The sequence below is a fragment of the Mandrillus leucophaeus genome, unplaced genomic scaffold, assembly GCF_000951045.1.
Source record: "Mandrillus leucophaeus isolate KB7577 unplaced genomic scaffold, Mleu.le_1.0 Scaffold73, whole genome shotgun sequence".
NCBI classification, from domain to species: domain Eukaryota; kingdom Metazoa; phylum Chordata; class Mammalia; order Primates; family Cercopithecidae; genus Mandrillus; species Mandrillus leucophaeus.
The window spans coordinates 2,504,638-2,517,788 of NW_012107919.1; the positions used below are offsets into that span (position 1 = coordinate 2,504,638).

The following is a 13,151-nucleotide window of genomic DNA, read 5'->3' on the forward strand; positions in this document are numbered from 1 at the left end:
TCTCTACTGAAAATACAAAAAATTAGCTGGGCATGGTGGCGGGCGCCTGTAGTCCCAGCTACTCGGGAGGCTGAGGCTTAAGAGTGGCATGAACCCGGGAGGCGGAGCTTGCAGTGAGCCGAGATCATGCCACTGCACTCCAGCCTGGGTGACAGAGCAAGACTCCGTCTCGAAAAGAAATAAATAAAAATAAAAAAGCTTATAAAGTAAGAATAGAAATAAAATATTTTTATACAACTGTATAACATGTTTGTGTCTTACACTATTATTACCAAGGTAAAAACATTTAAAATTAAGTTTCTAAAGTAAAGTGGCAGCAAACTAGGGTTGATTTCTTAAAATAAACGTAGTATGGACTAAATGTACAATATTTAAAACATCTACAGTAGTGTACACTAATGTACACATTCACCCACCACTCATTCACTGACTTCCAGTCCCACAAGCTCCATTCACGGTCAGTGCCCTGTACAGGTGTACCATTTTAAAAATCTTTGTATCACATTTTTACTGTACCTTTTCTATGTTTAGATATGGTTAGATACACAAATATTTACCACTGTGTTACAGTTGCCTACAGTATTCAGTAGAGTAACATGCTGCACAAGTTTGTAGCCCAGGAGCAACAGGACATACCACATAGCCTGAGTGTGTACTAGGCTAGTCCATGTAAGTTTGTGTAACTGTACTCTATGACGTTCGCACAGCGACGGATATGATGGTGCTATGCAAAGTAAGTCTAGAAGAGAGGCAGGTTGGCTGCTAATTCAACCAATATTTACTGGCATCCTAGCAGTATAAACCATGGAAGTATAAGCCAGGTTAAATTAGTCTTGAAGGGGCCTCTGATGACAGTGCCAAGTGGTCATTGCTATAATGACGTTCTGAACAAGGACCACATTTAAGGGTGCCCAGGACAACTGAAGACTGTTGGCTTTAGATAGACTTGAGCCAAAGTATTCAAAAAGAGTGGGGAGGAGAAAACCTTTAACACTCCAGGGACTCTGATATAATCCACTTTTATGTGGATAATTCCAAGGCTAGCTTTGGTGAGAAGATTACCATCGTAAGGCTGTTGTTTGAATATGATAATTCAAGTAAAGCACTTTGGTATGCTGCAGGACACATAGTAAATGATTAATTGGTAGCAATGATTAATAAATTACTGTCTGTTCTCCCCAAGCTGCTAGGCTTCCCTAATTAAAATTCTGACAGCTTTAAAGCTTTTCAAGTTCCAGTGCTTGCTTACTATTACATAAAGCAGTAACTTGTCTGAATCACCAGCAGCCTGTAGTACAATATTAGAAGCTTCCAGTTATTTAGTTAAGACTCCAGCAAGTAGAGGCATTTCTAGAATACTCTATCTGGACTCTGCCACTTGACCAAACTTCATTAAATTCCAGTCCAAATACCCATCCCCTCAGAGGAGAAGGAAAGGACAGTTACGCCTTCAGTTATAAACTGAGAAGTGTTGTGTTCCAGGCTTTTCATGGAATTGGGTAAATTAGCTACAAACCTGAAATAAGGAAGTATGCATCTGCATTTTTTTCTTTCCAGCACAGACGATAAGAAAACAGTTTCAGGGCAAGGACAAATACCTTCTTATGACCCAGTATCTAGCACATAGGCACTCAGTTATTTTTGGAGAAGAAAATCTACCATAACACCACTCTCTCAACTAATACATTTTTCGCCTAACATGCTTTTTCTGAATATTAAAAAACTACGATAAGATACTTGGAGCATATACTTCTGGCCTTTATTTTCCTGTGTGCCCAAGGCTATTTTTCCAAAAATGGGACCATGATGGCATGTTTTTGTAGAAACTTTTCCTGTATTACTGAATAATCTAATGATTTTTAAAATGAAGTTTTAAATATTTTAAAAATAAATCATCCATGTGGCAAATTTTAAAAACTCAACAGAAAGATAAACGAGGTGTATTCTTCCATGATGATAACACCATTAAATTACGTGGGAATCCTTCTAGAGAATGGCAGAAGTATATATACTTGAGAGTGGAATTGCTCAGTCAAATGGATAACTCTATCTTTAACTCTTTGCGGAAATGCCACATTTGTGCAGAGTATCTGTGCTATTTTACATTCCCATCAGCAATGTTTGAGGGTTCCAGTTTTTTCCACTTCCTTGCAACATTTGCTATTTGCCATTTTCTTCATCTTCGCCATCCTAGTGGGTATAAAGTGGTATCTCACTGTGATTTTGATTTGCATGTTCCTAATGACTAATGATATCAAGCATCTTTTCATGTACTTATTGGCCATTTGAGAATCTTCTTTGGAGAAATGTTTATTCAAATCCTTTGCCTGTTTTGTTTTGTTTTGTTTTGTTTTTTAAAGAGCCAGGGTCTTGCTTTGTTGCCCAGGCTGGAATGCAGTGGTACAATCATAGCTCACTGCAGCCTTAAAGTCCTGAGTCCAAGTGATCCTCCTGCCTCAGCCTCCCAAGTAGCTAAGACTAAAGCTGCAACACCCTGCCTGGCTCAGTTTTAAATTTTTTTGTGTGTGTAGAGTTGGGATATCACTATGTTGCCCAGGCTGGCCTCAAGCAATCCTCTCACTTCAGCCTCCTAAAGTGCTGGGATTACAGGTGTGAGCCACCACACTGGCCTCATTGCCCATATTTTAATTGGGTTAGTCTTTTTATTGTAGAGTTTAAGAATGTTTTCTATATCCTGGATACTGTGCTCTTCCATATGACTTTAAAAAAAAAATAGAGAGGTGGTCTTGCCATGTTGACCAGGCTGGTCTCAAACTTCCGGCCTCAAACAATTATCCCGTCTCGGCCTCCCAAAGTGTTGGGATTACAGGTGTGAGCCTCCGCGCCTAGTGTTTTCCATGTGATTTGCAAACATTTTCTCCCTTTCTGTGAGTTATCTTTTTTTTGATAATGCCTTTTGAAGCACAGAAGTTTTAAATTTTGATGGAGTCCATCCAATTTACCTATTTTTCTGCCCACACCCCACCTTTTTTTTTTTTTTTTTTTGAGATGGAGTCTCGCTCTGTCGCCCAGGCTGGAGTGCAGTGGCCGGATCTTGGCTCACTACAAGCTCTGCCTCCCGGGTTTACGCCCTTCTCCTGCCTCAGCCTCCCTTTTTTTTTAAATCAAGCTCCTTCCATGTTAGCACTCATAGGCCCATGTCATTTCTTATCTACGTGGACTTGCATTGTAAGAAATTCTATTGTAATTTCTTTAAACACTTTTTAAAAATTAATGGACTGGGTTGTTTTCAGGCTTTTTTCTATACAGATACTGTCCAGTGCTACAGTGGCCATTCTTGAGCATATATCTTAACCTCTTTTATACATAGCTTTGGCTGGGCATGGTGGCTTACCCCTATAATCCTGTCACTTTGGGAGACTGAAGCAGGAGGATCACTTGAACCCAGGAGTTCAAGACCAGATGACTGGGCAAGAAAGTGAGACCTTATCTCCAAAAAATAAAAATAAAAATAAAAAAAGAAAAGGAAAAGGAAAAAAACCCCAAGTAACTTCATAGTGTAAACTCTGAAAGTGGAATTGCTGGATCAAAGGGGACATGTGTTTAAAATCTTGGCAGATATTACCAAATTTCCCTCTTAACAGTATAAATGCCTGTTCCTCTCCCATCCCACACCCACAACTATACTGGCTATGATGAGACCTTGGTTTTCTGGAAAAGCTCTATTTAGAGGTGTATCATTATTTACTTAATTGTTCTCCTTTATAACCCACCTGGGATGAGCATCTTGTCTAGATGTCTCTACTTGCACAGGATACATATGAAATACAATTGAGGGTTCAAAGGCAGATACAGAACTCTTCCCACTTACTTTCTTACCCTTGTGTGTGTGTCTCCCCACAGGGTTACAAGTATATAACCAGTGTTGGAAGTTTGCGAATTGCAATTTCAATGACGTTTCAACCCTCTTGAAGGAAAACGAGCTACAGTACTTCTGCTGCAAGAAGGACCTGTGTAACTTTAACGAACAGCTTGAAAATGGTGGGACATCCTTATCAGAGAAAACAGTTGTTTTGCTGGTGACCCCACTTCTGGCAGCAGCCTGGTGCCTTCATCCCTAAGTCAACACCAGGAGAGCTTCTCCCATACTCCCCGTTCCTGCGTAGTCCCCTTTCCCTTGCTGCCGCATTCTAAAGGCTTGATATTTTCCAACCGGATCCTGTTGGGAAAGAATAAAATTGACTTGAGCAACCTGGCTAAGATAGAGGGGCTCTGGGAGACTTCGAAGGCCAGTCCTGTTTGCAGGGAAGCCCCACTTGAAGGAAGAAGTTTAAGAGTGAAGTAGGTGTGACTTGAGCTAGATTGCATGCTTCTTCCTTTGCTCTTGGGAGGACCAGCTTTGCAGTGACAGCTTGAGTGGGTTCTCCGCAACCCTCAGATTATTTTTCCTCTGGCTCCTTGGATGTAGTCAGTTAGCATCATTAGTACATCTTTGGAGGATTGGGCAGGAGTGTGTGAGCATCCTCTCTCACATGAACGCTTTCGTAAACTTCAGGGCTCCCGTGTTGCCATGGAGGCATGCCAAATGTTCCATATGTGGATGTCAGTCAGGGGCAACAAGATCCCTAATGCAGAGCTAGAGGACTTCTGGAAGGGAAGTGGGTAAGTGTTCCAGATGGCAGGGCATGAAAGCTTAAGGGAGATACAAGTGGCTGAAAGTCGAGTTTTTCCTCTATCTTTAAATTTTATATGGGCTTTGTTATCTTTCACTGGAAAAGTGTAATAGCATACATTAATGGTGTGTTAAAGCTATTTCCTCTCCTTTATTTTTTTAATTGGAATGGTGGGAGATCTTGGATTTGCCACACACAGTTACAGAATGAACACTCCGTACATGTGACTAGCAGTATTAAGTGTGCTTATTTTAAATGTTACTGGTAGGAAGGCTGTTCAGGTATGTGTGTATACAGTATGAATGCAATGGGAACAACCTTTGTGGTTACAGTTTGAGACTTCCAGAGGTCATCCTTAATAACAACAGATGTGCAGGGTTGTTTTACCGTCTGCATCCAGCCTTCTGTTAACTCCTAGCTGACTCAGCATAGATTGTATAAAATACCTTTGTAAGGGCTATTAGCACAGTCACACATGTTTGAGGCTTTCAGAAGCTCTTTCTAAAAACTTTTTCCTTTTCCCTGTGTATTCTAGTGAATAAAGCTCAAGATTCAGTAGACCTTAATAACATTTGTATGTTATGATCTTGGCTGTATTTAATGGCATCGCCTGACTTTTGCAGATGGAGGAATTTCTTGATTAATGTTGAAAAAAAAAAAAAACCCTTGATTATACTCTGTTAGACAAATTGAGTGCAGTGAATGATGCCTTTCTGAAAATGAAATATAACAAGTGGATGAATGTGGTTATGGCCCAAAAGGATAAAAGCATATGCAGTATGCTTAATGGCAGTAACTGAAAGAAGACATCCTGAGCAGTGCCAGTTTTCTTCCTTTGATGCCATTCCCTGAACATAGAAAAATAGAGACTTGCTTATCAAAACTTAGCATTACCTTGGTGTTCTGTGTTCTCTGTTAGCTCAGTGTCTTTCCTTACATCATCTTTAATCCTCAGGTTCAAGACAAAATACTAGGTGTGACTCTTTCCTCAATAGGAATTTTTTTTTTTTTTTTTTGGCTGAAGGAAGTACTGACCATGCCCACAGCCACTGGCTGAGCAAAGAAGCACATTTCATGTGAGTTCTAAGGAATGAGAACGAATTTTGATGAATTTGAGCAGAAAATGAATTTCTGGGAACTTTTTTGGGGGCGAAGGGGTGGGGAATTCAGCCACACTCCAGAAAGCCAGGAGTCGACAGTTTCGGAAGCCTCTCTCAGGATTCAAGATTCGAGGATGAAATTGGCTTACTGCTATCTTGTGTCATGTACCCACTTTTTGGCCAGACTACATTGGGAAGAAGGCAGTCCTCTAAAGCAGAATCTGGGTGCTGCTAAATGGGGAGATGGGAAGAGGGTTGTTAAGCTGTCCAAATCAACAACGGTCATATAAATGGCCTTAAACCTTGGGGTTGCTTTCTGCATAAAGTTGCTGTGACTCATGCTATAGACAAGGTTGAGTACCTGGACATGAAGGCAATCCTGTAATGTAAAGATATTTACAGTATTGCCTTTGGGTCCAGTCTTGCCTACTGGCTCTTTGCTCGAGAGCCACTACCCCATGCCCTCCACTCATCTGGATTTACAGGAACTGTCATAGTGTTCAGTATTGGGTGGTAACCCCATTGGATTGTCCCCTTGAGGGGATGAGCTAGGGGTGCAAGGTACACCTGATGAGTAGGTCAATTGAGCTCATGGTATTTCCTGAAGATGCTAATCCATTTGCCGAACTGAGTCTTGAATGTACTGGGGGCTTCAAGGTATGGGTATGTTTTTCTTGTGTCCTTGCAGTCAGCCCCCATGACTTCTCATGTCACGTATGTCCTGAAAAAATAAGAGCCTGCCCAAGACTTTGGGCCTCTTGACAGAATAAACCAGCTTTATACATCTGAGTCCTCTTGGTAAGTCCTTTAGCAGTGTTCAAAGTCTACTAGCTCACATTAGTTTCGGTTGCTGCCAACAGATCTGAACGAATGCTGACAGATCCCCCTGGGGGCTTCTTGATGGGCTGGCTGGAGCTAGTACTGACATTCATTGTGATGAGGGCAACTTTCTGGTACAGGGTTCTAAGCACTATGTTTTATATACATTTTCATCTGTACTTGCACCTCACTTTACTCAAGGGGAAACTGTGCAAAGTTAGCTGGATTGCTCAAGGTCACTTAGGTAAGTTGGCAAGTCCATGCTTCCCACTCAGCTCCTCAGGTCAGCAGATCTACTTCTCTGCCTGTTTTGCATACTCTTTTTAATATGTGCCTAACTTTGGAAAGCCTAGAATGGGTTCCTGGTGCTTTTTTACTTTGAAGAAATCAGTTTCTGCCTCTTTTTGGAAAAGAAAACATAAAGTGCAATTTTTTTTATTTTTTTTTTTTTTACTGGAAAGTTACCCAATAGCATGAGTTGAAGAGGACCTAGTTAGTCCTTCCTGGAAACAGAAGATCATTTCAAAACACTATCTGCCAGTCTGTTTCTCAGTGTCTGCTACTTGTAGGTATTTCATTTCAGGATAGCAGCAGTTAAATCCGTGGATTTTGTAGTTAGGAACCTGAGTTCAAACTCTCTTCCACTAATTGGCTGTGTCTCTGGACAAGTTTTCTTTTTTTTTTTCCCCCCCAACCTTTTTGAACTTTCACTTTCTACACCTACCTCAAAGAATTGTTGTGAGGCTTGAGGTAAAGGGTCTGCCAGATAGGAAGATGCTAGTTACGGATTTACAGGGTTGTTAAGGCTGTAAGAGTCTAAAACCTACAGTGAATCAGAATGCATTTACCCCCACTGACTTTGAAATAAGTGAAAACTAGCCAGAAGTCTCTTTTTCAAATTGCTTATAGGTTGTTCAATATAAAATTTTTATAATGGATATCTTATTTATCTAAACTAAAGCTTCCTGTTTATACACACTCCTATTATTCTGGGGTAAGGTAAATGACCACAGTACCTTAATTTCTAGGAGGGTGCCTGTGATGGTTCATTGTAGGTAAGGACGTTTTCTCTTTTTCAGCAGCTGTGTAGGTCCAGAGCCTCTGGGAGAGGGGAGGGGCAGCATGCGCCCAGCAAGGGACTGAACTGGGAAACTCAAGGTTCTTTTTACTGTGGGGTAGGGAGCTGCCGTTCTGTGATCAGTTTCCCTTGGGATGTTGCTGTTCCCCTCCTTGCTATTCATGGCTATATACAACGTGGCCAACCCCAGTAGGTTGATCCTATATATGATCAATGCTGGCGCTGACTCTCACTAGCCCCACCCAACCTGCCTATAGGTTTACAGATACATTAATTAGGCAACCTAAAACATTGATGCTGATGTTGGTGTGACATAATGCTATGGCCAGAACTGAAACTTAGAGTTATAATTCCGGTATTAGGGTTCTCCAGAGGGACAGAACTAGTAGGATATATGTATATATGAAAGGGAGGTTATTAGGGAGAATTGGATCCCACAATTATAAGGTGAAGTCGCACAATAGGCCATCTGCAAGCTGGGATAGGGAGAAGCCAGTAGTGGCTCAACCCGAGTTCAAAAACCTCAAAACTGGGGAAGCTGACAGTGCAGCCTTCAGTCTGTGGCCAAAGGCCTGAGAGCCCCTGGTAAGCTACTGGTGCACGTCCCAGAGTCCAAAGACTGAAGAACCTGGAGTCTGATGTCCAAGAGCAGGAAGAGTGGAAGAAAGCCAGAAGACTCAGCAAACAAGGTAGACAGTGTCTACCACCACAGTGGCCATACCAAAGAGGCCACCGATTCCTTCCTGCTACCTGGATCCCTGAAGTTGCCCTGGTCTCTGCACCTTCTGAGTCTAGTTCTTAAGAGCTTTCAATTCCATGAGCTGTCTCATAGCCCTCCAATAAATTCTCCGTGTCAGCTTCTGTTGCTTGTGGACAGAAAATTCTGACAGACCTACCCTATAAGTGTTACTGTCGGGATAATATGAGAACACACAATCACTAAGTGTTAGCTACGGTTATTTTGCCCAAGGTAGCATGGCTAGTTGATGCTGGTTGATGGGGCTTAAACCCAGCTCCCTCATCTTCCAGGCCTCTGTACTCACTATTCCACTAAACTACCTCTCAGGTTTCAGTTTATTTTTAATTCTTACTCTGCAAGTACGTAGGACCACATTTACCTGGGAAAACAAGAATAAAGGCTGGTCTGCATTTTTTAGAAACTTTCTTGAAAGGGAGATGGGAATGCCTGCACCCCCAAGTCCAGACCAACACAATGGTTAATTGAGATGAATAATAAAGGAAAGACTGTTCTGGGCTTCCCAGAATAGCTTGGTCCTTAAATTGTGGCACAAACAACTTCCAGTCAGAGTCAGCCTCCTGCCAGGAAGAGGGGTAGGAGACTAGAGGCCACACATGCTGCGGCCTTGCCCTGAAGGCTGGGGTGGCAGTTTGGAGGCTGTCCAAACACCCTGGCTTCTAGAGCTGGCCTGTCCATTTGAAACCCCAGCTCTGATGCTAATCAGCCACCCTCAGGCAAGTTACTTAACCTTGCATGCCTCAGTTTTCTCATCTGGAAAATGAGAACCCTAGGCTCAGGGTTGTTAGAAAAGTTAAATGAGTTAAGACAAGTGCCTGGGACACAGTAGCCTCTCGTGTGTTTATCATTGTGTCCTCAGCAGGTCGAATAAACAGCTTCTCAGGTGTGAGGCTGGCGCAATTATCTGGAGTGGGTTGGGTTTTCTAGGATCAACCCCCTGCTGCATTTTCCTCATTCATCCACCAGGGCTTAATGGGGAATTAAGGAATCCATGTGTAACTGATAATAACTGTAGCTACACTTCAGTGAGCACCTATTAGTTGTCCCTGGCACTGCTTATACATGTGTCTATCAAATACATCAATGAGGTAGATATTGTCTTCATTTTATAGATCAGAGAAAATTGGGGTTCAGAGAGCTGATGTGATTTTCCCAGGGTCACAGAGAGTCCCAGATTCAGGCACAACTCTTGTATTCCAAGACACAAGCACTACATGTCCAAAGACTGCCCAGAGCCACCAGCAAATTGTGACATATCCCTATAGAGGCTGAGCACCTGGTCAGGGTCTGGCCGCCAATAGTGTGTCCAGATGCAGAACTGGAGTGAGGGAGGGGAAGGGAGGCTCCTTGGGACAGAGAAGGCTTTCTGTGCTCTCTGTGAAGGGAGCAGTCCGAGGACCCAGGGAACCAGGCCCTCCTGGCTGGAGAGGGCTGTGGCAATGGAAAATCAGTGCCAACTGCAGTGAGTCAGCCTAGGTTAAATAGAGTAACCTATGTAAGAGTGCTGGACAGGAACCTTTACCCCCATGACACATTTCTTCAATGTGACCTTCTGGCCCCTCTCCTCCTGATAGCAGAATGATGACTGCCCTGATCGGTGAGGCTGGAGGAAGAATCAGTCCTGTCCTTGGCAAGCTCTTCACTATTATAGGAAAGGCCCTCTCCCTGCTCCCAAGGCCTGTGACTTTCTAACCTGGCCTCACGCTGGGTAAGCTTAAGGTAGAGGTGCAGGATTAGCAAGCCCACCTGGCTACCAGGCCAACAGCTACATGCTCCAACTGACCCTGATGAATGAAGAGGGACTCGTGTCTGTGTCAGTTGGTTCCAAATGAAGCCAGGGAGTGGGGCATTAGGAATCGAAACCCTCAAGCTCCAACAGGATGGTACTTAATGGGGAATTTGAGTGGAGAGGTAGGGGACATAGTGCTTTGGAGCCCAGGGAGGGAAAGGTTCTGTTGAAGTTGAATTCAAGGCTGTTTTGTCTTTCATCACCAACTCGAGTTTCCTGGACATTTGTTTGCAGAAACAACCGTAGGGTTTTGCCTTAACCTTGTGGGTTTATTATTACCTCATAGGGACTTTGCCTCCTGATGGCAGTTTATCTTAGTGCTCACTGTGGCACTTGAGTTTTTTGCATAGTTGTTAGAGAAACCGAGTTTGTCATCAACTTCTTATTTAACCCACTGGCTATAACTTCATCGATTATAAGTAAGCCATCCGGAGTAAAATCTGTTTAGATTATCTTGGAGTAAGGGGGAAGAATCTGTAATTTTTTCTCCTCAACTAGGTATATAAATAAAAAATGATTTTTTTGCTTCATTTAAAAAATATAACGCAAAATCTCTTTCACTTCTAAGGGCCTTCAGTATGTAATAACAAGAGCTAATGTCGAACACAAGCCATTGCCAGGTACTTAAACTGTCTCACTTAGTCTTGCCAACCGAAGCAAGTAGATGCCATTACTATTCCCATTATATTGATGAAAAAGTGAGGTTGAGAAAGGTTCAGCCACACAACCAAATACATAGTGGATCCAGGGTTTGGTCCCAAGTCTGAGTCCAAAACCCTGGTTCTTACCATTACTGTGGTTCTGTAGGGGTGAAAAATTTTTTCTTCTAATCTCTTAGGTTCAGGGCCTGGGGCCTGAGAATTAAACTGACAAAGACAGACTAATGGAAGACAAAGTTTATTACGCAGGTACGTGGGGTTCTTACAGAAACAAAGTGAAAACCCAAAGAAGTGACTTGAGAGCTTATATACAATTTTAACAATGGGCGATTGTAGAAAAGTGACAAGACGAAGAGAGGTTTGAGCTTCTGGGGCAGTAAATTATGGGAAGTTAAATATATGGGGGAAACTAATGGAAGATAGGGTATTTTTATTTTATTTATTTATTTGAGACAGGGCCCTGCCTTGTCACCCAGGCTGGAGTGCAGTGCTATAATTGTGGCTCATTGCAGCCTCAATCTCAGCCTCCTTGGTTCAAGAAATCCTCCACTTCAGCTCCTGAGTGGCTCCAGGCAAATGCCACCACACCTGGTTAATTTTTAAAATTATTTTGTAGAGACAGAATCTCACTCTGTTGCCCCTGGCTGGTCTCAGACTCCTGGCCTCAAGAGATCCCCCTACCTCAGGCTCCCAAAGTGCTGGGATTACAGGCTGGGTGCTGAGCTATCGCACATGGCCTGGTTTAGCCATAGACTGAGGGGAAATACATTATCTTGAGCGCCTCTGCCTAGTGATCACTGGTATGAATAAACAATGATGGGTGGCTGCCAAAGTCAGAGTGCAAATACTGTGTGTGACAACTAAGTGTGGGAAGCTAAGTGTGGGAAGCAAAAGCTTCCCAGTTTCAGACATGCCCCTTAGTAGGGATCGCTGCCTACTGTGTTTGGACAAAGTGTCCAAGTGTTCCACACACACTGTTCTGTCTGATCACAACGCTATGAGGCAGCCTGGTTTTCTTATTTTTATTTTATAGAAAACTTACTTAGAAGTCAAGTCACTTGTCCAAGGCTACCTAGCTTGAATATCTGACTCTCTCCACTTTGCTGCTACACACACACACACGCAATTTGCACTGTGTGTGCAGATACATATGCATATATGTATTTAACTAGTGAAGCTGATACTGACTCTTTAACTGGCCTCCACCCATCACTATTCATACCAGTGATCATTAGGCAGAGGCTCTCAAGAAAATGTATTAGTTATTTCCCCTCAGTCTATGGCTAATACAGGTTACTCACGTAAATGAGCTGTCATGTCCTTTGGACAAAATATCCAAATCGCTCATAAGCAATGGGTGAGGTATTTGAGGTGGGGCGGACAGGATTTCCTTTTGGTGGTTAGCTGGTTGCCTTTTAGCTCCTGATGATATCTGTGTTTGGAAGAGAATTAAATTTGGAAGAGAATTAAAAGAAAACACTCCTTCATCTGAAGGAGATGAGGATCCCCTTTTCTAGAATCTCCCTCAGCACTGCTAAAGTTTGGCAGATACATGGGTTGACTCTAACGGCCATTCCCAATCATATTCTCCTTTGTCTGCCTCCCATAGTAGTGGATGAAAAATCAGACACTCATTTCTCAGACTTCTTTGCTGTGGGCCCGGCCAGTGAGGCAATGAGGTAAGTCTGCTGGTGCAGGGGCCAGGTTTCTAGGAAATACTTTTCTCCCTGATGGGCGAAAGAGAGGAAGCCTGAAGCAAGATTTCTCCCGCAGCTCTGGCTCGCTCCCTGCTCTGGATGAGGGTATGCTGGGGTGTGACAACGGGAGCCAGGAGCGTCGCAGAGCCAGAGCGAGGCGGTGGGTGGAGTCGAGGGACCGGAGGCTAGGCGAGGCGAGGCGAGGCCGAGGGCGTGGCTTTCTCACTGCGGGGCTTGGCCTGCCGCCGGTGGGCGGGGCCACGTTCCGGGACGTGGTCGTCCAAGCTTTGGAACCCCGCCTGTTCGGGGCGGGGCTGAGGCGAAAGGGTGGGGCCGCGCTCCGTCGGGGCGGGGCTTGTGGAACCTCGAAACCCCGGCGACTCGGGGCCTGAGCGCGCGTCTCCCGGCGCGGGGTTCCTCCCACGCAGACCCTCATTCAAACGATGCCAAAGGGGCGGCGCGGCAGCCACAGCCCCACCATGAGCCAGCGGTCGGCCCCGCCCCTCTATTTCCCGTCCCTGTACGACCGCGGCATCTCCTCGTCCCCGCTCAGCGACTTCAACATCTGGAAGAAGCTCTTCGTGCCGCTGAAGGCGGGCGGGGCGACAGTGGGCGGGG

General features: G+C 43.9%; 1 protein-coding gene across 10 annotated transcripts in view; it reads left to right on the forward strand.

Annotated features, from left to right (window-relative positions):
- Nucleotides 1-5,521, forward strand: part of CD59 (CD59 molecule, complement regulatory protein) — a 23,291-nt gene extending 17,770 nt beyond the window's left edge. For 8 of the 10 annotated variants that reach the window (XM_011965551.1, XM_011965552.1, XM_011965557.1 and 5 more), the window contains one exon: nt 3,865-5,521. In XM_011965551.1, coding sequence (XP_011820941.1) covers nt 3,865-4,082 — 218 coding nt within the window. In that variant the 3' untranslated portion in view covers nt 4,083-5,521. Of the gene's footprint in view, nt 1-2,531; nt 2,654-3,864 lie in introns of all 10 variants that reach the window. The other 2 variants (XM_011965559.1, XM_011965558.1) reach the window with 1 other exon arrangement.
- Nucleotides 5,522-13,151: the final 7,630 nt, after the last annotated feature.